Consider the following 25455-nt stretch of genomic DNA (forward strand, 5'->3'; position numbering starts at 1 on the left):
AATGCGTTAAGAGCTCGCTCAAGTACTGGGGAGCTAAACCATTTAGTGCTTTGTAAGTAATCAGCAGTATTTCAAAATGTATATAATATATACATTTTAATTTAATCATAATTTTCGAGTCTATTTAAAAGAATTTTGTGGTCAATAGTGTTAAATGCAGCACTAAGATTGAGTATAGAGATACAACCACGATCGGATGATAGGAGCAAATCATTTGTGACTCTGATGAGAGCTGTCTCAGTACTCTGGTATGGTCTAAATCCTGATTGAAAATCCTCGCAGATAACATTTCTTTCTAAAAAAGGAACATAGTTGTGAAGATACTGCCTTTTCTAGTATCTTAGACAGAAAGGGTAGATTCGAGATCGGCCTGTAATTGACTAATTCTGTAGGATCAAGTTGCGTTTTTTTAACAAGGGGTTTAATCATAGCCAGCTTAAAAGTTTTTGGTGTCCTAATGACGAAGATGAATTAATGATATTAAGAAGAGGATCTATGACCTCTGGAAGCATCTCTTTCAGTAGCTTAGTTGGTATAGGGTCTAACATACATGTTGTCAATTTAGATGATTTAAGAGTTTAGAAAATTCTTCCTCTCCTATAGCAATAGGCTACTGTACAATGCGACGTATATTCACATCAAATGTTTACGCAGAGTAACGGGTCACTGCAGTTCACAAAAGTTCATTATTTGCATGTGCTTTTCTATTTCTAAATTTCTATTTCAGTTTTGTTCCCATTATACCTGTCCCATTATGATTAGTTGGCCATACTTCCCCCTCATGACATGATGACCTTCACACTTCTTTAAAGGTGTGTGTGACAGGTATGGCTATTGGCTGAGAGAGTGCGTGAGAAAAGGACGGCTGGACCTCCAAGATCTTTGTGTTTGCTGTCCTCTTTTAACAGGGTACCCGGTCATGCGTCTTCTCACTCATCATTTGAGAGTCCCTGGTGTTGGTGATAGCTCAAGCCTCTCTGACAGAGAGAGGGCAGGGGTGACTAACACCCCAAACCCCCACCTCCAGCTGCCAGGATAGGGCACACAACTGACAGAGGCGTCCTTGAGTCTGTCGACAGAACTAGCTGTGGGCGCTGAAGTACCCCTCCCACCTGCATAAGATGGCTATTTCCTCTCTTTTCCCTACCTGCCCCCGCAAACAGGCCCAAACTTAGACTTATACATAGACAACTAATGCCAGCTCAACCCCATGACTGACTTTGTTCATGCTAACCCAGTATGTCATTTTGATTTGGCATATGAACTTATAGAGGAAGATAAAGTCTGTGTGTTGCTTATTCTGGTGAAGAATTTCCCATTTAGACAGGAAGAGACCATCTCAAGACTGGAATTACACTAACACAACTTTTGCCCAAATTGTCACCCTGATTTGCAGTCTGGAGTAGTCAATGCTAGTTGCAGAAATTAGATCCACTCTGCAGATATTGGGCAGTCGGAGTTGACATTTTTACAGAAAATCATGTAGTGTATAATGGCAAAGACATTTTTCTTCACTTCAAATTATGAATCCATCCAGTCTGAGGATATAAAACACATTTGATATTTTGAGCCGATTGTTTTTATTTGTCATGCGCTTCATAGCAGTAAGGTGCATGTTTCTGAGTGAGTTAGTTTTAATTGGAAAGACTTGAAAGTCTGATATCTTTGGATCTTTATCTTCCACATCCATATCACCCTGTAGCCCAAGACTGGTTGCCCACTGAAGCTAAGCAGGGTTGAGCCTTGTCAGTACCTGGATGGGAAACCTCCTGAGAAAACCAGGTTGCTGCTGGAAGAGGTGTTAGTGAGGCCAGCAGGGGTGTGCTCACCCTGTGGTCTGTGTGGGTCCTAACGCCCCAGTAGAGTGATGGGGACACTATACTGTCAAAGAGCACCGTCCTTCGGATGAGACATTAAACTGAGGTCCTGACTCTCTGTGGTCATTAAAAACCCTAGGATTTCCTTTGAAAAATTTCCTGGGCAAATTTGCCCCTTGGCCTCTATCCATCATGGCCACGGTCAGACTGTCTTGTAAATTGTCTGAGGTTGTTTTAGTTAAATTTACAAGAAGAAATGTAGACCCTGTAGCATAGACTCATCACTTGAAAACACTTATCTGTGTTGAAAGTCTGGTTCAACGCTGATAGGGAAAACAGGAAGTAATGAGCTTGCTGCTACTATCTGCAAGTGTGTTTTAGGGTCGTAATCGACTTGAAATGTGATGTACGGGCATGTTGCTTCCTTCTCAGCGGTCCCACTTAACAAATGATTTTCTGTTACAGGATTTTCCTCGGCATGGATAAAAACACTAATGTTGTTCTTGGCCCAAGAAGTGTCTCAGCATGAAAAACCTATATGAGTCCATGACAACAGCTTGGCCAGCTAACAAGGCAGAACTTTTCTGTATACGAACTGTGCACTTTCATCATTAAAATCCTCTCAAAATACGTGCTAATCACCCGCACACTGATTTCTTGACTACCGCAAACAAACGAAACACTGTAAAACCTCCAAAATCTTACCGGCCTCCCTGTCTGGTGTTGCGTTGCGCTGTCTGCTTTCCTGGCCGAGTTTGCTCTCTTACAAACTTACAATGTCAGTCAACATGTGAAGAACATGTGCTTGCCCGGTGGTGCTCATGACCTCAAAGTGTTAAAACAGAGCTAAAGCAAAGAGGCTTGTCTTAATGCTAACCCCTTGAAAATCTGTTCTGGTCATACCAGGAGAAGCAATTTGAAAATGATAAGGAATTGAGCCTGGACTGTTTTCATGTAAGGTTTCAGTCCATCTCATCTTCTCTGTTGTTGTAAAACCTGAATAAAACAACAGTCATTCAGGCCCCTGAGTAATGGACAATTAAACGCTGGAAAGAGTTGAGCACATTGTGCCAAGCACCGAGGTTTTGCTAGTGCTAGTTTGCTACGTTGCTATTTATTGGGCTACGATGTCCAAACAAACACTTCCCCAGGGTTTTTGAGTTTGAGAGACCAGTTCTTGTGTGCCCTTTAATCGGAACAATAACAAGTGTGAGATGATTAATAGAAATGTCATGTGTAATTGTGCTAAACTGTTATTTGCTCAAGACAAGGAACTTAAATTAATGACAACTATGTTAAAACTTTGGATATACCGGTCAAGAAATAATTAGCCAGTGTGGTTTTGTTTTTGCAGTCAATCTTGCTCAACATGTCACGAAAGTCCTTGTGAATGAAAAGAAAAAAGGGAGTCTTAGAGGTTTAAATGGTAAAGAATTTTAATTAGTTTATAAATATTTCTTTTTTTTAAATTCAGCATACAAAAATGACAGTATCTACATCCACAGATAAGTGGTTCACGAAGGCCGTAATGGGTGACCCACATACTCTGTTCACATGCTCAGAGAGGTTTGGCATTTGAATGTCAGCATTTTTTTATGTTGGGTAAAAATATAACAAGGCACAACACATATAGTCCAATGTCCTTGCTGATATACGTGGAATAAATACAGGTATTCTTTCTCTAGAATTGAAGTAACCAACCAACAGATGGCAGCCATTGCAATGTTCCTCATCCAAGAGCCGCATTTGAAATTCCCTTTGCGTGTTCAGCACTTTCTTTATCTCGTCAGTCTCTTTAACAGTCCTAACTGGTGAAAGTAAAGTACCATCTGAGTTTTGAGGCCTGTATCCCTTAGAACTTGGAATGTGGAATCCTCTAGAACGTCAAGCAATTCCAATGGTTCTAAGAAGAGTGCTTAAAAATCAATGCCATGTCAAAAATAGGGAAAATGTACCTTTTAAAAAAGGGACCATGTACTGTGTAAGAAAATAGACTTAAAATCTGGATAAAAGAGCATATGCTTTTATGTTTAAAAAAAGAGGAAAAATCCTCTTGAGGACGGTGAGTTGGGTGTTTTTAACAACAAAAAAAAACATGTTCATTTGTGCAGTAAAAAAATAAAGTTGATATTTCTTAATAAAAGTTCATATAGCCAAAAATAAACCATGTCTTCCCAAAAGCATAGGCTACAAGCTGGAAAAGCATAAGACAAAAGTAAGCCTCGTTGGTAACATGCTTTGGTTATCTGTGGCCGAGTATGTCAGGTAGACAGAGGTTATGCTCCACACCCAGGCTGAATATATCTAGAAGAGAATCAAGTCTTGACATTTTCAGCTTGTTCAACCACAATGTCTGGGAATTCGAATGAGAATTCAGTCCAGTTCTGTTAAAATGAGTAGAGCGCATTCCAGATCTCCTTTAGATTAGTTTAGCTGAGAATAGGTACATGTGATGGGGGTCAGCACAATTATCGGAGCAGACCGCAGAGATGGATAGCAGACTCATTTGCACACATATTTCTCCACAGTCCTCTCGCACTTTTTGCACGTGACGTAGCAGCACCAGTGGTATTTGCAGTGGCAGCGCTCCACCACTCTCTCTGAATAAGGGTTGTAGCCTCTGCCACAGCACATCAGATCACAGCTGTCACTGCCGCTGGAGGTCTTATTGCACTGCCTGCAGAACAAACAGACAAAAACAACTTTATAGTACAGACTGTACCAACCATTCAACTCTGAAACATTATAAAAACTAAGGCTATGCAAATTAAAAAATAAACTAGACTAAGTAATGGGTTGACGACAACTAGTTATACGAGTATAGTATACAGGTGCTGGTCATATAATTAGAATATCATCAAAAATTTAATTAATTTCAAGAATTCAACTTAACAGGTGAAACTAATATATTATATAGACTCATTACATAAAAAGTGAGATATTTCAAGACTTTATTTGTTATAATTTTGATGATTATGGCCTTCAGCTTATGAAAGCCACAAAATCAAAATCCCAGAAAATTAGAATATTACATGAAATCACACAGTAATTACACAGGAATACCATGGTCATTGAACCAGGTTTTGGTTATTTTGGCAGTGTGGGCAGGTGCAAATACTGCTGGAAATCCTGCTATTTCTGATTAAATAGTACTTTTTATTACAGTTTTTCATAAAAAGTATTTTTAAAAACATATAAAGTTCATTATATATGTACTAAAACATGTATTATGTGACTATTTTTTTATCAACACACTTAAATATTAAGGAATATACATTTTTATTTAAAAAATCTTTCTATTTTCACAGTTTATTTTATTTATTATTTTAAACCATTTTTATCCAGACATTTTAATATTGAATGAATGATAAATTATATAAATATTTTCAGAACTATTTTCTATATTTATCTATCATTATCTTTTTTTACATTTGTAAAATATAAAACAGCCAATTTGTCTCACTGATTAAAAATAAATCAAACTTTTTAATAATGAACGGGAAAACACACACACACACACACACACACACACACACACACACACACACACACACACACACGCACACACACACACACACACAAAATGAGATAAATGTACTAACTGACTAGTCAGTTGTTGGACAAGTAACTCCTACCCCATCCAGGAACAAGACTTCAAAAATACATTTACCCAAATAGATGACCAAACATCTCTCTGTGACCATAAGAGCCATTACTAAATATAAGCGTCTTTTCAAACCAAGGTAAACATTTAGCTGAGCCACATATTAAACCAACAGCACTAAAACTTCTTATAGCTCGTTTAAGACCCAGTTGATTCGTACCCAGGGAACATTTTCTTCTCTTACATTTAAATCTAGCAGGAGTGGATCTTGCAGACGCCCTCGTGTACTGAAGCCTGAAGCATCTGAGCAATGAATAGCCCTGTCATAAATCACACACTATACACTAGGGGTCGGCCTGTGTGTAGCCCTCTCCGTGTAAGTGCATTGTTTTATAATTGTGTGGTGTTAATGGTCAGGGTGCTGAGAGACAGACAGAGAGCATGGCGACTATGAGAAGGAGAGAGAAGTGAAGAATGCTGTTATTTAAAACTAAAGTAAAAGTCTCTCCCAGGTCAATGCTGAAAAGCAGGCAAATATGCTTTAGGACTCGATGAGTAGCATATATTCAAATGCTGACCTGCACCAACGTGGAGTCAAAAGTCAAAAAGTTTATAATTTATGAAGAGTAGGGGGAAAAAAGCCTAAATTTAGTACACTTTCCTCCTAAACTGCTTATGTTCTTAAAGTGATCTGGTTTTACCATCAGTTTCACAATTTAACAGCTGTGAGCAGAACTTTCAATTTGACCTCCAAGTGAAAACACATTTTAAAACACATCTTTTAAACAGCGCTCACAGATTGTTTCTTTAGCGATACTGATCATCTCTAAGCCTTTGGGATTTTGTTCTGTTTGAACTTCTAATGTGCCAATTTCATTAATCACAGTCTTGTGGCCCACAAAGCAGCACGGGGGAACCCGGAGAGCAATGTAACTATAGATGAGACAGATGAGATACGCTTGTCATTTGGTCTCTACCCATCTCTCATCGCCAAATCAAGATTAGAGAACCCAACTCTGCAGGTCTAGTTAGGGTAACACTTACGGCTCATTATCTTAAGACCTTCAAAATCACAAAGAGAGGATGTGCAATGATAGCAGCTTCCTGACTGCTTCCTGACTTCATGGGTGAATCTCACATTTCACCCCCAAAATCAAATAAAAAATCAAAATAAAATTTTATTATAAATTTTTATAGTGCTGATTTTGGTGTGGAATATGACCTGGTCTTGTTCTACACAGGTTTTATGGTATTATGCTAATTGACAGCAATTGATAGAACTGACAGCAAATCAAATCAATTAAATGTGAGGACAGGAGATGTTGTAGTCACATGTTTTAGAGACAGGTATAGGGTGATGGGTTCAACAGAGGAGCTGAACCCTCTACATACCAGAGACCACCATGGAAGCAACATATGTGACACACACAGTTCCCTGTTGACATTCTCTAATGATTACAAAACACACCAGTGTCTTGTGACCAAGTGCAAAGCACTAAATATATGAACAGAGAGCGCATGTGAGTGGTCTTATCAGGACTAAGGCTGAGGATGCATACTGTGTGTTGAGTGCACCTGACATACAGCATGTCTCTAGGTTATTTGTGCACTGACTTATAATACCTATATGTAAAGCCTAAACGGTTACAATGTTCAACTGAAAATATTAAGTTTAAGAATTATAAAACATAAAGTTCCAACTCTAAATTCTGACCGGATGAGCCACGTTCAAAGACATTGTGATATAACCGAGACCGAAGAATCTATGACAAATGTACTCAGTGGGCATCTTGGTGACATCTAGGCAGATATTATTATGCAAACATTATTTAATGTTAAAATGTTATGTTAGAAACATTATAAATATTTATTCTGTAGCTCAAATCACGCAAAACACTATAGAAAAAATAAGTAAAATACTTGTATTATTACTATATATAATTATTAATACTATATATTAGTGGGCAAACTCCAATCGGAAGTGAGCATCCCTATGCCCTACTCACTCCGAAGGGCAGAGCCCTTGACGTGTAGGCAGTAGGGCACTTCTGTCATGAAGCCGTCTGGATCGCACTTGGGAAAGGGAGCAATGAAAGACCAAGTCATTTCCTCATTAGCTTCACATGGAATGTTACCACGACAAAGCTAGCTAACAACAGGAATATCTTATTATTGCTGTTAATATGATAAATGCACATTTATAATGACATTTTTCAAATATGCTTTATATGTGTGTGTGTTCCCAATCTGTTAAGCATTAAACACATTTCTTACCTATGAAACTTTTTTAAACATATCAAATGCATGACGGAAATGTGTGTAATATATCACAAGAAAACAACTTGAATTAGTCTGTTCATACGTTAACTCTAACTCACCCTCCATATCCAGATTTAAAATGAATCGTGAGGACATTACCATGAACGATTCAATTACTTCCTTGAAGTGACCATCGCATGTTCCCTTCGCTAACGGACTCGTGAAAAGATTTAGTTGTTTAGTTGTTTAGCCCCTACAAATGGGTTTGTACCTTTAAGGGTGCAAAAACACTTGCCCAGTGTCTTTTACTTTTGTTGCCGCCATTTTTGGTGGTGTTTTTGGCGATAGTCTTTTCTTCCCTATTGTGATGTATATCAAAGAAAAACAGCTTCTCAAACAAGAAACAATTTAGGGCAGGGCTTGATTTTGTCAATCAGGAATTGATTGGATGGTTGGATGTTTGTGGTTTGCAATTGCTGTGATGTCATGTGAGTGACAGGATTTCCTGCCCTCGCACCAGTACATCATCAGAGAAGAGAAAGGGGGAGTTATTTTTAATATAAATTATGAGGGCACATGAAATTAAAAATAAGAATTGTCAATTTCATGGTGACTTTAAGACTGTGAATTGCACACAGTTGCAGAAAAATCATGTAATATGATCCAATAATTCCATGTATCTTATCCAAAAACAACATTACAGAGCACATTTAGATGCAAACATAACAAAAGCAAGGAAGCTGAGGTTACTCCATTCTTACCTAAATCTATACCTGAGTCTCCACTGATAAAGCAATAGGAAATAAGCAGGAAGAATTCATTGTCGTGCTAATCTGTGTGTGCAGTGCTGGTATCAGCTGGGAGCTCTTAGCTCTGTGAATAGCTGCATTACTCACAGACTGACTCTGATAACGGTAAAGAGGACACAGTCACTTTGGAGACATGTCAAAGACACGTGTGTGCACACACAGACTGATCCTCTATGCTTTATCAGGGCTTTTTTAACAACAAAATGGTGCCACCAGAAGGAAGAGAAGAGACAGTAAAAGAGGGACAAAATAAACCTTATGAAGTGACACGCTAAAAGGCTGCATCCCATCTAATGACATGAGCATTGTGTTTATAAACAACCTAATTTAAGTTAAAATAGTTTTAAAATTTTGCATTTCTTATCAGCAACAAATCAGCATTTTATTTTATGTAATATAATATTAAAGATTTTTAAAAAATCTCAAGTTATATGATATTAGAAATATACTTTTTGCTTTAGGGCCTGTGAAAATATTGGCGGGGCATTTATAAATTTGACTCTGAGCTACCAAATAGCACATGAGCACTTGTATGAGCACTGAAGTATGTAATCTGTTAATTAGTTAGTCTCACCTGTCCTGAGTACCAAAAGAGCCCATCTTGTCATTCCTCATGCAAAAGTCTGGTGAACTCTGAAGATAAACCAGCTCGTTCTCTCGGACTGGCCTGATGTCGATGTCTTTGGGGACGAGTTGCTTGCGTGTGCCCATAGGCCGATGGACCACCTTAGTGGCTGACAAGTACTTGGTCTTCAGATCCATTGCGATGTCTTTCAGGTCCTGTAAGCCTCTCCAACAGGTCCGAATGGAGCAGGATCCAGAAACACCGTGGCATTTGCACTTCATGACCAGAGCGTCTCGCAAAGCCTGCGTAGGGGGGTTTGGGATGGATTCAGATGAAGTCAATAGTAAAATTACATTATGACAATCTACACAGAATGCAACATACTCGTGAATTTGCCATCATGTACACATTGTGTCCCAAATAAAGAAAAAAATCTACTTTGAAAACAGACCATACTCAAACTAATACCAAAAACCCCATTTCAAACCCCAAGTTTAAGAACTTGGTTTGAATCAAGTTTATAATTCGAATCAGATTCCTTGACCGATTGCCTGTCAGGTTAAGGGTGTGGTCACATGGCAGTATTTCAGTGAAATTTCGAAGCCAAAAAAGTAGATCGTCAATAGTGTAGGATTTAATAAGAACAGCTCACGGAAGTGACTGTCAAACCAAGCAGCTTTCTGTCGACCAATGCAGCAAATAAGTGTCTAGTGTCACCAACTCAAACACTAGCGAAATCTCGTGGAAACCTTTCGCCCTTATGCAAAACTCTCATGTAAATTCTTGTTGTAATGTCCCGTGAAAGTTTGCCAAGCAACAATACATGGGAACGCACCTTAAAGGGTTAGTCTACCCAAAAATTCAAATGAATTTAGGCTTTTATTCACATTTAAACATTCATAAACTCACACATCAGTTGTGGTAAACGGAGGCTCAAGCACGTTCGCTTGACGTGTGAGAACCAATGAGGTTCATTCTTGTGTTACGCAGCACGTTTGAGCTTCAGCAAGAACCAATGAGGTTTGTTGAGATTTGAGATTCTGTTTATGTTCGCTGATCAATGTTTATATCTGAATAAAAAAAAATTAAATCTGTTTATATAAACTGATCGAAATTTGGACTAAACCACTCAATTCATATGGATTAGTTTATCTCTTAAAAATTTTTTTTTTTTAAATCCACATTTGAGTACCGAAGATGAATGAAAGTCTTAAGGGTTTGGAACGACATGAGGGAGAGTAATTAATGACAGAATTTTCATTTTTGGGACAACTAACCCTTTAAGGCTTGTGTCTTTCATGGTGAATAATTGATTCCATGTGATTTCTGTGAGGTACCGCTTACCTGTCTGCCCACTTCGCTATTGTGAAGATGCATCAGCTTGTTGGCATGAGTGCCAGACTTCTTCTTAAACTTCATCGGTGCATCAGAAAACTTGGAGCCCATAAGGATACCATAATGCAGGTTATCAGCACAGCCGCCCCACCTGTACCCAGGCTCTGGTATTTCACCTGGAATCGGACCACACGAGCACAACCTCAGGTCTCCGGAGGTGCACGCCCGTGCTATAGTGTGACTTATAGCGGCTGCAGAGAGGGCGTATACAAATGCAGATTCCCTCGTTCCTTAAAAAGAAAAAAAAGCCAGATTAAAATTATTTGCTAGTATAAAAAAACATGAATTCTGAATCCTTATCACTGACTTTTTTCCCTTATAGAAAAGCAAAGCAACATGAGAAAGCCGTCAGAATGCAGTATGAAAGGATAATGGCGGAGATTACTGAACTGTTCTCACAGTGCACATATGTCATGACAAGATAATAGGTGTAGAAACTGGAGAGGCTCAGCTTGACCCCGTACAAGGTACATCAAAGACCATCTCCTTAGCGGTGCACTTATGAGAAGCAGGAGCGCTTTAACTCTTGACAAATGCGAACGGTCTATGGGGAAGGAGGGCAGTACTCTAGAACGTCAACCAGATTTAGTTTGACCATCTCCGGCATTTGGATCATGCTAAAAGCTCTTAATAAGCAAATAGGGAGGATGATTAAACCATCCGTCAAAGCGAAGCATGCATGTGTCAGCACAATGTGGAAATTCAAGACGTGACGCCACAACATTAATCCATGGAAAAGCAATGAAATTGAAATAAGTGGACAACACGATATCTCATTCTTGACTATTTTATTTAATTGATTTCATATTTCTTTAATTTGTTGACAGCTAAAAAAAATCACATCTGTGCTACAGGGGTCAGAAACAGGGTAAAAGTGTAGGATTTAAAAGACTGTGAAACTAGCAACAACAAAAAAAGGCAATTATCTGTCCATTACTGACTAACTCACTCAATAGCATCTCTCATTGAATAGAATGGATCCTATTGTTAGTCCTCACAGTAAACGCTGCTCCTCCGAGAAGCCTCACATCAAACGGAGCAAAAGAAAGAAGAGCGATGTGCAAGAATTCCATGGGTCGGAGATTTCCGGGAGAGCAGGGGTACAATTTCTTTTATCATGCAGCGAGGCACTTAGGCCCAATTGCAGCATTTAACTGGCATAGTCTTCGTTACCCGGAGCGAGAGAGTTTAAGGATCACCGTAGGCTGCTTTTTAAACCATTGCCCTCATAAAGTTTTCCCTCAACAATTAGATGGGTTCCTCAGACCTATTAATGCCTGAATGGAAACCACACTCGGGTATAAAGAGAGGTGTGTGGTCACTTAAGTTGCCTTGAAGGAACTGGCAATAGACGGACAGTGACCCTTTCGGATATTTAGGGCTTACTGTGTCTAAACAGAACATCTGTGCATAGATTTCAGAAACGGTTCACACAAAATAGGCTTGACTTGGAAATAATCCTCTTTGGACATGATTTTCTTCTGTAACTCACCTCGTTCCAGGTCCGGGAGGAATTTTTGAGTATCAATAGAGGAACAGTTCCAGCGCATGTCTCCGAAGGTCTTTTGGCAGACCTTTTTAACCTCCCGTGCTGCTTGGATGATGGTTTGCATGAGTTCCAGGTTACTCCTACAGAGCTGAGCCTGAGAGGAGACGAGGCCTGGCAAAGTCTTGCAATGCTGGGTCTTGTTGATGTGTTGTGTGGTCTGTGATAGTGCCCTGGATGAGGAAAGGCGCATGTTTCAGTGAACACTTGATGTCTGTAAACTCTATTCGTTCATTTAAATGTCTTTTGAGGTGAAGATGTTTAATCAAATTTTAAGCTAAACATGATTCAAATGTTTGGTGGTGTGAAAAGTGATCAAAATATTTGTGGCAAGTCTTGAGTTTAAACTCAAATAAACATGGTTAAAGCCAACTCTAAAATATTAAGAGTAACATCAACGTTTGCGAAATCGCTCTCGCACGCATTTAAGCTGCGGGCTAAAATTGTTCAGTGTTTCGCTCGCAAAGGCATGCAAACAACAACCCATTCCCAGAGATAATCAATCAAGATTAGACCAAATGGAAGAAGATTATTTCTGCATCACTTGGAAGCAAGAAAAGAACCACAAAAAGCAACTGCAAATGGAAAAATATGTTGTTTATCCGCAAGATGATTTGTTCATTGTTAAAACTTTAGAGAATGTACCATGGTAAAGCTGCTGTCATACAATACTAGAAGAATTTTTGCAAGATTAAATCATAGTATAAAACACAAGTCACAGATATAATCTTAGAAAATGATCTAATAGGTTGAAAGTTTTCAGTTACAAGAAATTATTGCAAAACTTCTGTGACCAAAATCATTAAAGATAAACAATATTCATTTCAGTAAGACTTTGTAGTGAAACCTGTTGAATACAAGCGTTGTTTTAATGATTCCTGTTCTATTTTACTAAAACACACACGTATTACTATTCGTGAGAACCAACCAATGCCCGCTCTACCTTTGCCTGTTTCAGATTAGGGGCCGCCACTTTATGTTCCATGATATGCTGTGACTGACAGACCGCTGTCTTAACCTCCGCACTCACACACATACACCCTCTGTCTTTGTTATCCAGGGAACACAGGTGTTTATGGCAGCATCTGTTTTGTATTTCTTGCCATGCAATATCAAGACTTTGGAAACCTCTACCAGTTTCCTGTGCATGCGAAATGACCTCTTCACATCACCGTCATGTTTTCCATTCCAATTTATCAATTATGCGAATACAAAAAATTCTGCAGAAATTACAAGTTACCTGGAAATAAGTGTTGAACTGGATTTACTTTTGACTTAAAGTACTCTGTGATGCGACTTTTTAGATTTTTTTCCTAATTAAAAGCCATTCCACTGTCAAGAAAATGTTGATTCCCAGGTTCAATTTTTTGTTACACATATTTTGACAAATCAACTTGAAAAAACTTCTTGAATGCGTTTGAAACAGTTTCAGTATATATAGAGAGAAAGGAGCAACTCACAGCCATTTGATTCCTGTGCACTGCTGAGACAGGAGCAGGAATGTGAGAAGACAGAGCAGGAGTGAAGGGAAGGTTCGCTTCATGCTGTATAATAAGATCCAGCTCGATCAGAAGACAATGATGCAGGTGCTCACTGACCCCACTGCTTCTTGACACAATTGTAATTAAAAGCCAAAAGCCATGACACTTGTTCCTTCTTTCTGTCCCTCTCCTGCTTTAAAAAAAAAAAAAAAGATTCAGATTACATCGATCACACACATCTGATGGTTGCTATGCAAGTGCACTTGACATACTTTGAAGAATTTCTTTACACACCGCTATCCTATTACTCCAAATAGTAATTTTGTATTTTATGGCTGTATTGTTATTATATTAGCCAATTCCATTGCATTACCGTTTTTTCTTGTTGTGCGGGTTTACATTTTTTTTTTTTTAAATAGCCTACATTTTAGTTTTTGTATCTCCTTGTGAGAAGCAGTTAAGAAAATACTAATTACAAAAGATAAATTATTCTAAAGCAAAACTTTATTTTTTAATAGTACGTTACAATATTTTTTGTGTTTTAAAATTGCAAAGTGTTTTCAAATACTCTGCATGCAAATTTCGGAAATATAGGTGTGGCAATTTTTGGAATGTTATCAAATGTTTTCATATTATTCCATTTGCTGGAACAGGAGGGCAATAAACAGATACTACCTCCCAGTGGACATGCTGTTTGGCCTCAGGCATGATGCTTTCACATACAGACAGTGATTGTCCAGATAGCAGAGTTGTTGTTTTTTCCCCCTCCTGGCTATAGACCTAGCCAGACAACTATACATTAAAAGTGCTATTACAGCTACAGATTTACCTAATGTATCAAATTATAGTACTTGTTATATATATTACACTTAAAATGTTTTCTGCGGTTGAACTTGCCACTATAATTTCTACTCTAATAATTTAAACGGTTTCATTTATGTAGGCTATTAGTGCTTTTATCAACAACAGATTTCAAAGTGGAGATTGTAACTTGGATACAACTTTGAATTTACAAACAATTTTAATGCAGCAGTTTAGCTTTTTTTTTATTAAAAAAATGTTTTGACTTAAAGAAGTGTAGTTTTCATCCCATGCATTATCTATAGCCTAATCTATATCCCATTAGGACAGATATAGCTACGCTTATACGTGGTTTGATTTTAATAGTTTTCAGAGCTCATATACAGCCTACATAATTAAACAAACAAATGTATGATATAGACAACGCCTATTTAAAGATATGAGCGATAAGATTATATTGTAGGCTAGGCTATGCAATAAATAGCCTAAGCAAAAGCAATAAAACAGCTGTTTTACTCTTTTAGGCTGTGCATTCGCAAATATTGCACTTTATCTTTTATCTCCTGTATTTTCACCTGGGGGGAACCGAAGTAAACTTAAAATGTAATTAGATCACACGATATAACCCCTTTGGGTGGTCTACAATATATGCACTATTGCAGAATATTGCCCTGTCAATTGATTTTAATTTGCACCAGGGATATTTAAAAACTACGACATCTTTGTATATCAAGTGTAAAAAAAAAAATGTGCACAATAAAACGGAATGCACTTTCATCCTCACCTTTATCAGACAGAGGCTGGCGTCAAAAAAATGCCGATTGTGCAAATTAATCCAAAAGTGCGTTTTATTTAAATCCAGCCAAACTTCTGCAGTTAATCCGTTTTTGTGAAGTCCGAGTGAGAAAGCATCATGCAACAGTCCAGTGATAAAGAGAAGTGTCTTGATTTTGCTGTGCTGTGCTGCTCGCGCGCTGGAGTCTGCTGGACTGACGCTGCACACGGAGGTCGAGTCTATATGAGCCCTCGCGCCACTTTGATCTCGCGCTGATGTCAGGGACCATTAGCATAACAAAGTGGTTAAGGTTACGAAGCCAAAGAAAACGTTGAAAATATGATCTGTGACACTCAGACACCTCGCTACTTTTGATACGGAATTTTAGTTTTTGTTTTTTTCAAGGCTATTTGCATTGTGGGTCATTCTTTCCTCGAAAAAGGTGCGTTTTGTGTCCCTCATGAATATGTGTGTAAACGATGACTTTAACAATGAAAATCTGACACAACATTTTATTAAATATGATATTGAAGGCAAATATTTTATTGTATTTTATTTTAATTTCCTCTTCTGTTTCCAAATTATTCTTAATTATCCAAATATCTTTACACATTTCGATGGGGAAAAAAATGTATTTATTATCTCTAGCCTATATATCATTTAGTTGTTCGTAAGTGTGCTTTATTAAAATGATTTGCAATTCCATACAAGGCTAAAAAAACGGTCATGATGACATCATCATCCGTGCAGGATATGAAATAAGCGTATAGAGGTGTGATTTATCATCACATCTTGTTATTTTGTCAGGGCATGATTTTAAATAGGCTAGTCCATCCTGTCACCATTATTATGAACAGTAGCCTAATGATTATTGAAAACGGAATATTTGTTGAAATATCAGCATTACATTTCCTTCTTATAAACCACACATAGGCTAATATCATGCAATTGGCTAGCATATAATTTAAAAACTGATACTTTGGGAAAGACAAAAGTCTTTTCTGAACAGCAATCCACGAGAGCATCAATTTCGGCATAAAATCACAGAATTCGCTACAAAGTTGGAAATATGGCAATTCCAGTGTTTGCATGGTCCATAAAATTATAGGCTATGCGGCTGTAAGCCAGAGTTTCCACACTCATGCCATTTACAGTGCTGTACACGGCCCATATTGGCCACTCCAAAAACGTCAAAGGCAATTTTCCAAGCACGCTAATAATGATTTCCACGTGATGAATACATCCCGATGCACGTTTCATATGAGCCACTATATGACAAAGGTTCTTCTACATTTCACACAATAAATGATTTAACCCTCAGAAATACTCCCAGTAGCCCATTGAAGTCCACATCTGAGCAAAGATATTTCCTAATTTATAATAATGAGCTATTAAATTATCTTGTAATTTTTTGGTCTATCAAGCAGTATAAAAGAGTCCATTAAAGGATTCATTATCCTTACAGATTGCTAATAATAAATATAAATGTGTTGAGAAAATATTTTTATAGAATAAAAAATAGTCCACTACGAGTTGTTACAGTTCCCACCACACACGCAATGGCCAAGTTAATATTTTAACCATCTAAGGTAACTGTCATTTTAATAGTGTCTATGGTGTAATAAATGTCAAGATGTTCTCTGGCCATATGCTTCTCTTATTAACCTGCGTGGCTCTCTGGTCCAAAAACGCCTCCTGCAGTGAATTCCGTAACACTCACAAGATTCCCCTGTAAAACACACCACACAACCCAATTTTCAAATAACGACGCAATTAAAATAGGACCATTAAGAGTTTTTCCACTGTTAACAGTAGCCTATCTGTTTTATATAAAGCAGGCAATTCCACTGATTTTGTGGTTAAGTGTGTGAACGTAGGGCTGTGACTGTGATTATGAATTTGAGACAAATGAGGAAGAAAGAAAAAAACAAGAAAAACAAACATCAAAGCTACAGTGCAAGAAGAAAAACAAGGCACATATGGAAAGATTAACTTGACATTTAGGGAAAATTACTGTAAAGTACTACATAACAATACAGCATTACAATAGGTAAATAGATACTTAAATGAACAATAATCTGCTCATTTATTAAATAATACGCTTTTTCAGAACAAAATACATTTCTGCAAATGTTTGAATGAGCTTATTCTGTGATGCCTCTCAAAATCCAAAGAAACTGAGTGGATGTTTCTCGCCTATTAAGTTGAATGTAACTGCGCAGATCCCTTTTGTTCGAGGTCTTGCGTGTATGAGTAAATGCCTGCCGCTACTTATTTTCCTGAACTGCATTTACTTATGTGCAGTATAACCTCGATTGAACCACTGAATGCCATTCCTTACACGTCTTATTTCATAATAAGGCGTACCGAGGGATGTTGGGAAGAACCAAATGTCATACAGACTTATATCATTCACTTCAACGAGGTATGTGAGATGGGCATGGTATTGGAAGCTGTAGGCACGACTATTTTAGTTTAATTGATTTAAGAAATAATCTAATAAAGTAATCTTTCTCTCACAGCTGAAACCAAAGCAGCGAAGAGCAGAAAAGAGGGCAGCGTGTATATTTAGAGCTAATCTGATACTCTTAAGAGGTACCACCGCCGATTGCCGAAGCATGACATTTTCATTCACCGCCAAGCTGCACCATTTCAGCTCAATATAACGTGAAATGCCCGTGGAGCTCTAATCTCGACCCAAAGCAATGGGAAAGCAAATATATGTGTCGTTTCGCTAAACTCATCTACCCACAGCAAATTATATGCAGGAATGGGAATTAGCCAAGCCGAGGGGGACGTGCCGGAGATAATAGACTTTGGACATGAATAAAAACCACAGACCTTACATTTCAGAGATTCAGTGCAATCTGACCATTGTGAATAGATGGCAGCCATCAATAAATGGGACTTATCTTAATGATAAAACCAACTGATTTATGATATGTTATAAAGTAAACAAAAATATGCATTCACATCTTTCAAAGAGCTTATTTTCAGGCAGTGAGGAGCCATAACAGGAGCGTGTTTATGGATACTTACACCCTTTTTATGAGGGACGTGAAAAGCATCTAGTAGCAGTGAGATGTGAATGGGCATGAACTCTTAATATCAGGTTAAACCAGACTGAAGACTGACTAACAGAGCTGTGACCTCCCTAGAGTGTCTCTGTTTGAGGTTTTAACATGCAGATTCTCAATTCCTCCCCATACCAGGATCAACACCACAGACACTTTGATCTTCAAGCCGAAAGTCTTACATAGCCTTAGGCTGGTTCATAGAGGGCAAGAAAGCGACTTCGGTTTATGTAACTGAAATTATGCATGGGGCAGAAAATACATGTGCTTTGAATGAGAAAATTTCTTTTTTTGATATTTCTCGTTTGAAATGTTAACTCAATTGAGTAATTTTAGATATTTTGTGGTGGGGATCCACGTGTGAAGTTTAATGCCGTTACTGATACTAATGATTTAAGGTTTGCATAATGAATCATTTGCGGCAGCTGTGCCAACTGGCCCACGCTATTTGTCTTCTATCTGAGACATCATCAGACACATTGTACATTTACCCAGACACATATTCAGATCATTCATTCTGAGCTTGTTGAAGGAGTACAGAGACACAGTGCCCCCCGTCCCCTGACGTCTCGGGTCTCTGCCCTGTTAACAGCTGTCTCCTGTCTCAGCGACTGTCAGCGGCGCAGAGCTAGAACTGCACGGATAGATCTGAGCAGCACGTCTCAGTAAAGATGTAGAGTTACCTGAACAAATAAACTTCAGTTGAAAGCAAATGTATATCTGTCTTAATGCGTCTTAGTTTAGAAAAATCCCTGAATATTGTCAACATCAGTGATGAGGTTTTATTGTCTTTTGATGCTGATTCTATAATAAAACCTGTGATCAACATTATTTACAACTTTGGAGTAGACTTATTTTTGTTTGACAACTTTATTCAATATCTTTTTCATCTTTTGCTTTGAGCTGATCTAAGTGCAACAAGATTTTAAAACAAATTGAAATGAGTCTCTTGCTCTAAAATTATACATTATAAAAAAAATTAAAGATGTATAATTATATATAGACTATATAGATAGATAAATATATACAGATGTTCATTTATTAACATATACATGTCTATTTTATTATTATATTTCATTATATTATAGTATACACATATCACATATGTATAAAATATCAGTAACACTTTTGAATAAGTTTAACATTAGTTAATGTATTAACTAAATGAACAATACATTTGTTACAGTATTTATTAATCTTAATGTTACTTGTTAATGTTAATGTTAGTTAATAAAAAAGCTGTTCATTGTTTGTTCATGTTAGTTCACAGTGCATTAACTAATTTTAACTAATACAACCTTTGATTTCAATAATGTATTAGTAAATGTTGAAATTAATATTTACTAATAAATTCTGTAGTATTGTTCATTCTTAGTTCATGTTAACTAATGAACCTTATTGTAAAGTGTTACCAAAATATCTTCATGAATGCAAAAATATCTATGTTGATTAACTACTGGTAGACCACCACAAAGAGAATATTGAAATGATACAAAATTATCATAGCTTCTTGTTTCGGTTAGCAATATATATTGACTTTTAGACAAAGTCAAACTTGTTATAGAAAAATTGAGACACATTGCTCTGCATGAATACATGGTGCCAGCAACAAATGGGTGGAATCATTACCCGTTTGAGGGAAAACATCTACACAGTACAAACAGAACACAGCAACAATGTTGATTTGAAACATTGTTCAGCAGCTCTGCGTCTCCAACAAATACGAAATCCATTTGTTTGAGACACAAGAAAGGCGGCAGCGTCTGTTTAGTGATGTCTGGTGCTCTGTGATGGAGAGTCTGTCATTGACTGGCTGTTTAAACTAAGAGGAAATGCATCATTTTGGCTCCAGCACTGTGTCCAATCAGTTTATTTAAGCTAAGGTGGGAGAAGCTTTGTTTTGGCTGTTCTTTTGAAACCTGTTTTAATTAGGCAATCTCATAAAAACAAATCATGATTTAATAGGCCGAACGAAGAGAGACCTGACAAACAGCTTATGTCGGCATGCCAGTATCCTGAGGTTTTGTTTCTATTGCAAGCATGGTGGTGCTAAAGTTCAAATGGCTTGAATGTAAACAAATTACTGTTTAGGAGAACATTTTAGGAAGTTTACATACACTAAACATCAAGAATGAGAACTTAAAAACCGCTCCCCGCAATTAAGATTCCTATGCAGAAACTTGTCAAAATTACTTCATTTTAAATTCCACGCACACTTGTTTTCAGTTCACACACACAAAAAAGCGCAGAACATGCTTTTGTGTCAAGGTGTGTGTGTGTGTGTGTGTTCTCAGGTGCTTTTTGCTGTAAAAACACTGGGACAGTCACACTCAGCAGGAGAACCCAGAGAGAAAACGTTCAGCGTCCAATTCAGACTGTTAAGAGAGTTTGGACCTGTTCTTCAGAAAGGACCATTTGTTTAGGACTGGCCCTCTCTCCCCTCTTTGAAGGCGATGGCCCCTTTCATGTACCAGATGGGAGGTACTTTCAAAAACACAAGTGACTTGTCTCACTGTATGGGTACATGCACCCGTTTGTTTTATGCTATTGGAGTCTGGTAACATTTGCTACTTCAAAGAAGTCTCACAGATATGGTTATATGCAAAGTGATTTGGAAAATGACAAAACTTGCTACAAGGAGGTCGACCTTTCATGAAAGCAAATTGTATAATCATTAACAAACATGCAGGGAACTCGATGCTCTGTGGCTTGTCACTGCAGTGTTGTAGCTGTGTGGGGTTTGATCTCTCCACTTGTAAATGATAAAATAGGTGGGAAAGACAAGGAAGTGAAGGGGAGGAACAATGAACGCTTGTTCACAAGCCAGCATGAAACATGGAAGGAGAATTAAGCTATGGCTACAAACAGCAGAAGCATGAAAGGCCTTACAGACATCGCCTTGTGTGCATCCGTGTTGTCCTGTCCACATTTGAGAGAGCGTTATTTTTCCCTCAGTACAAGATCAAAGTCTTAACCCATCAGCCGAGGAGTATGCTGGGACAGGCGATACAGATGAGATCAAATCAGCTACTTTATCAGTCAGAAGAGACACTCTTGTGGTAAGAGCATTTTCTGCTCGAAACAAGATCAAAAGAAGCTGCTCATCAACCAAAGCGAGCGAGTTATGGAGGTTTATACAGATGAGATATAACCACTGTCATTGGAAATGAGACGGCAGGCGGAATAAACTGTTCCAGCATTCCTAGCAAAAGCGAGACCAAAGGCAACTATGCAACACAAGAGCTAGAGGAATACAGTTGGCCTTAAATCAATACACAATAATCATAGTTGTATTTCACATATGCCTATAAAATAGCATTTCGCATATAGTGCTCACTTCTATTTCAGAAGAAATGGTTAGGAGTATCTATTTTAGACGTTCACAAAGCCAGCATTTGGGATTGACAACAGGTGTGTGACTCTCGTTGGATCGAATCTCTATGCCAGGAATATTGGATCCAGTTTCTTTACTAAATCCCATCAGAAGATATCCATTTTTTTTCTGTTATCCAAAACCAGTCAGCCTGTTTTGTCTGATACCCAAAATCTGTAACATTGCATTATGTCTGGTATCCAAAACTGTATTAACTAAAAATCTTCCAGCCTGAGAAGCTAACAGAAGAATCCAGGGAAAAGAAGAAAGCAGGAGACAAAGGGATGTTGATCAAAATTCAGATTTCACAATGTTCCGTCTGACCAGCACAAATCCAACAAGTGTTTTATAACAAGCTTTACAACAACATCCCAAAAAAACCTCTTATCTCTCATTAGTGATCAATAAGATTAAACAACAATTGCAAGCATCAAGGAAGAGCAAGGAAAATATGTAATATAAAATATAGAAATATAATAAAAAATGATATACATAAATAAATGATTGAATGGTATAAATTATTAATTTATAAATAATTGAAATGATATAATAAAATGAAGAAATAATGAAAAAAACAACAACAAAGATGGATGGGTTCTCTCTTGAAGCTGCACACACACATAGGTCGTCCTAGGGTTCCAACACCAACATCATGCCCAAATATGCAACATTATGGAAATAAACCATAAAAAAAACCTGCAACTGGACAAATCTATAAGCGACCAAAAATGTAAAATTTAAAAATAAATTCCATAGTCACTTATAATAAGAGGACTTACCGCATTCTGCTGCTGTGTGAACATGGCCTATTATAATAGCCTTTCACCTGATTTGCAGATTTTGTCCTATATATCCGTTTCTGAAGAACTTGATCCAAATGAAAGAATGGATTGAGCTGTCTGGGTGGTAAGGGCACAGACTTGGCAAAAGTTTTGGGTCTAGATGAACACTGATCTACTAAGGCGGCAGAGATTAACAGGGCAGAAAGAGGTAACAAGTAGAACAATAGATAAACTGTACGGACACATCTGTTTTTGATCAATAGCTTGCTGTAGGATTAAAGCAAAAAGAAACCAGAGTACCGGGTCGGTTATAAGAACTATAGACACTCCGATCTGAAAGCAAAGTAGTTGGGAGAAAAGGCTGCCAGAGCGGTAACCTAATCACTCCGAATCACAAGGTAATCCTACTTGCCCTCCACTCTTACAGCAGGGCATTATTCATATCGGCAGGCACTCAGACCTCCAACTCTCATAAGCAAATTAATCAGTGACACACATTCCTAATACTCTTGATTTAGAAAGCCAAAAAGTTCAGTTATTTCAAGAATTCTAATAGCCATATTAATGTCAGAGATATGCCCATTTTACTTCCAAAATACTCAAGTTCATTTTAAGAGTAGGGGGGGAGAAAGCCGAAACACTAAAACTGCTTGAAAACTCACAGGTTAATCCATGGCATTTAAATACATGAGAGATCTGATATTAAGGTCTAGACTTACATGCATGCAGAATACACAGAACGAAAGAAAAATAAAAATTAAGTGTTTCCGGATCTGACCAACATATTTGACATTGGAAATAACTCAAACCAAATGCGTTATTTGTTGGTGGTTCTGAGATTTTGGCTAGGGATTGCCGGCATGGAAACCTTGAAATAAAATCCTGTTAAGCCTTCTGCTTCTCTCTCAGGAGTATAGTTAAAACCATGCTCTGCATGGACATGATTATGCACCGGCACAGGTCCTACGGCATGGCCCAGCCTTGACTTCCAGCAGGAAACAAGCTCAGGAGTTCAATTAGGGCAATTCTCAGTTTGGCCAGGAGATTAGTAAGCGATTTAATATAATCAAACTGAGAGCGATGAAATATGTAAAAATAAATAAATAATAGAAATTCAGCCATTTGAAAGATTAAATCTGATTTTACAACATATTATAAGATTACAGACGAAACTTAGAATTAACAGATAAAGGAATTACAAATATTTGAAATAAAATGGTTATGACAAAAGCGGATGGTGGGAGAGTCTGAGAGCTAGAAGACCAGAGGACTCAGACGTAATCCTGTCTGCAAACAGCGCTGCTGGGCTGCCCTGTCTACAGATCCGTTTGCTCTGTGGATGAGCAGGGGAAACACGAAGAGATAGTTCTTTCACACCGGGCTGAGCAGACACAATCAGACCCTTGTTCTGAGAGGAGGGAGAGGGCAGCTCTGTTTCGGCCTACAGACAGAGAATACATGAGCCCTCTTCAGTGATCAGAGTGGAGGATGCTCCAGATGAACACACAGAGTGAAACAACGTTCAGACTGAGTGCTTTTGGAGGAGAGAGAGAGGAAATGTACTAATCCCAGATAGCAGATCACAAGAGAAAAGGTATCTTGGCATTTCAGCTGCGGCTAATGGCTCCAGGGGTTTTAAGGCTCATGTTATTAGCCTGGAAAAGGCTGACAAAGGAACAAGAATTCAGTCCTGAAAGATAGGCTAGTTGTTCATTGCTTATAATGAATAGTCACAAAATAATCTGAAAACATAAGATCGACAGTGTTAACTGACAATTAGAGGTCTATTCCGTGGCAGGAAAAATAATATAAAAATTCACCTAACTCGATGTTCACCTGAACTCTTTGGGGGTTTCTGAAGATGAGAAAGAAGTTGAACATCTAAATGTAGCATTTAACTTTGTATTTGAGTACAATGAATATCCCAAAGCATTCACAACAATCTGGCCAGATCATCCCACAAATAATAAGTTATTGCTTGTGGAAAAATGGGGAGAAAATCAAAACCACTGTGGTACGCGAAACGCATCGGTCGATAAAGACGGACAAGGACTTGGCTTGTCAGTGGATTTTTTTTTTATGTGCCCTTGGATAGTGTGATGTGAACTGACCAAACAAGCAATTGTTTTCGGGATAGATATATTTTGCACACTATTTTCTAAACACGTCGCTTTCCTAATTAACAACAGAGAAGAATAAGAGTATGAATGTATTAAAATGGTTTGATGAAAGCATTTATGAAATCATTTTAAAAAATCATGCATTTGTCTTGATACAAACTTAAACCTAAGCTCTTGGAAAAAAACGTGGTAATCCTACCCCAGGGGAGAAAAGAAAGAAAAATACATACATTCTTTGGAATTGTCTTCATTGGTCTCAGAACCGATACTCTCCTACTTTCTCTTGATTGCAAGTCATAGATTCAGTCAGACACAATAAAGTAATAAACCAGGCCTTGATTGATTTGTAGTTGCAATTACTGTGGCGTTGTCTTTTTAATAGCTTTATTTTCTTGCCTTTCCAACCATGTATACTGCCGCTCTCACAAGAAATGACCTCAAAAGGTTAAAGACTCAAGCCCCAAAGGGTGAATCATAGGTCCAAGGTTACATGGAAATGGGAGACTGATTGCTTCTCAACGACATCTCGAAATCTACTCCTGAAAACAATATTCTATGATGGATCTGCAGTCTATGAACCAAAAGACTAAAGAATGGCTGCAAATCATCGATAGGCTACAGGGGGGCAAAGTTACTTTGTGAAAAGCCTGAACTCTTAGAAAACAGCATTAAAAAGTGAAGACATTAATCATTAACTACCTTTGACTCAGTGGGAGAGTAGAGGACACTGACAGGAAGTGGTAAACAGAAGCAGGATACTTCTCCTTAGCTTTAAAAAAAAAAGAAGAAGAATCAAGGCTATAAAGACTATGTATTATTATGACTAAAGCAATTAAAACAAGGAACTAAATAAATATTTGAACAGACTGCACAACCAGCTAATGACATCAACTGTTAACTGCCAACACAATACTGCACCAATAACAAACTTCATTAATGTTACATACATTCATTACATATTTTGTATTTTTATTTATTGCAATTTTATATTACTGGCCAATTATTCAAATCATTAAAAAAAATTATACAGTTAAATTAGTTTCTATAATGTATG

At 37.7% G+C, this 25455-nt stretch overlaps 1 protein-coding gene across 2 annotated transcripts; it reads right to left on the reverse strand.

Annotated features, from left to right (window-relative positions):
• Positions 1-3235: 3235 nt before the first annotated feature.
• On the reverse strand, positions 3236-15293 carry wnt11 (wingless-type MMTV integration site family, member 11). Of its 2 annotated transcripts, none has more exons than XM_077242362.1 (6): positions 15062-15293; positions 13456-13666; positions 11942-12168; positions 10399-10679; positions 9064-9356; positions 3236-4494 (listed from the first exon to the last, which is right to left on the reverse strand). In XM_077242362.1, exons 2-6 carry the CDS (start codon positions 13536-13538, stop codon positions 4320-4322), a joined length of 1059 nt encoding a protein of 352 aa, XP_077098477.1. In that variant the 5' UTR covers positions 13539-13666; positions 15062-15293; the 3' UTR covers positions 3236-4319. The 2 variants fall into 2 exon arrangements, with proteins under 2 accessions (XP_077098477.1, XP_077098478.1); XM_077242363.1 differs by having other exon boundaries at positions 13456-13669; positions 15062-15271.
• Positions 15294-25455: the final 10162 nt, after the last annotated feature.

Source organism: Siphateles boraxobius, unplaced genomic scaffold (assembly GCF_051911475.1).
Source record: "Siphateles boraxobius isolate OS27281-9 unplaced genomic scaffold, OSU_SipBor_1 25, whole genome shotgun sequence".
Lineage (NCBI taxonomy): Eukaryota > Metazoa > Chordata > Actinopteri > Cypriniformes > Leuciscidae > Siphateles > Siphateles boraxobius.

Bases quoted from the DNA above. Each gene is read 5' to 3' on its own strand.
- wnt11 (XM_077242362.1), bottom strand. From the start codon at position 13,538: ATGAAGCGAACCTTCCCTTCACTCCTGCTCTGTCTTCTCACATTCCTG. The intron at 9,357-10,398 runs GTAAGCGGTACC...CCCCCTACGCAG, and splicing joins ATAGCGAAGTGGGCAGACAG to GCTTTGCGAGACGCTCTGGT. The intron at 4,495-9,063 runs GTGAGACTAACT...TTTGTTCTGCAG, and splicing joins TCTTTTGGTACTCAGGACAG to GCAGTGCAATAAGACCTCCA.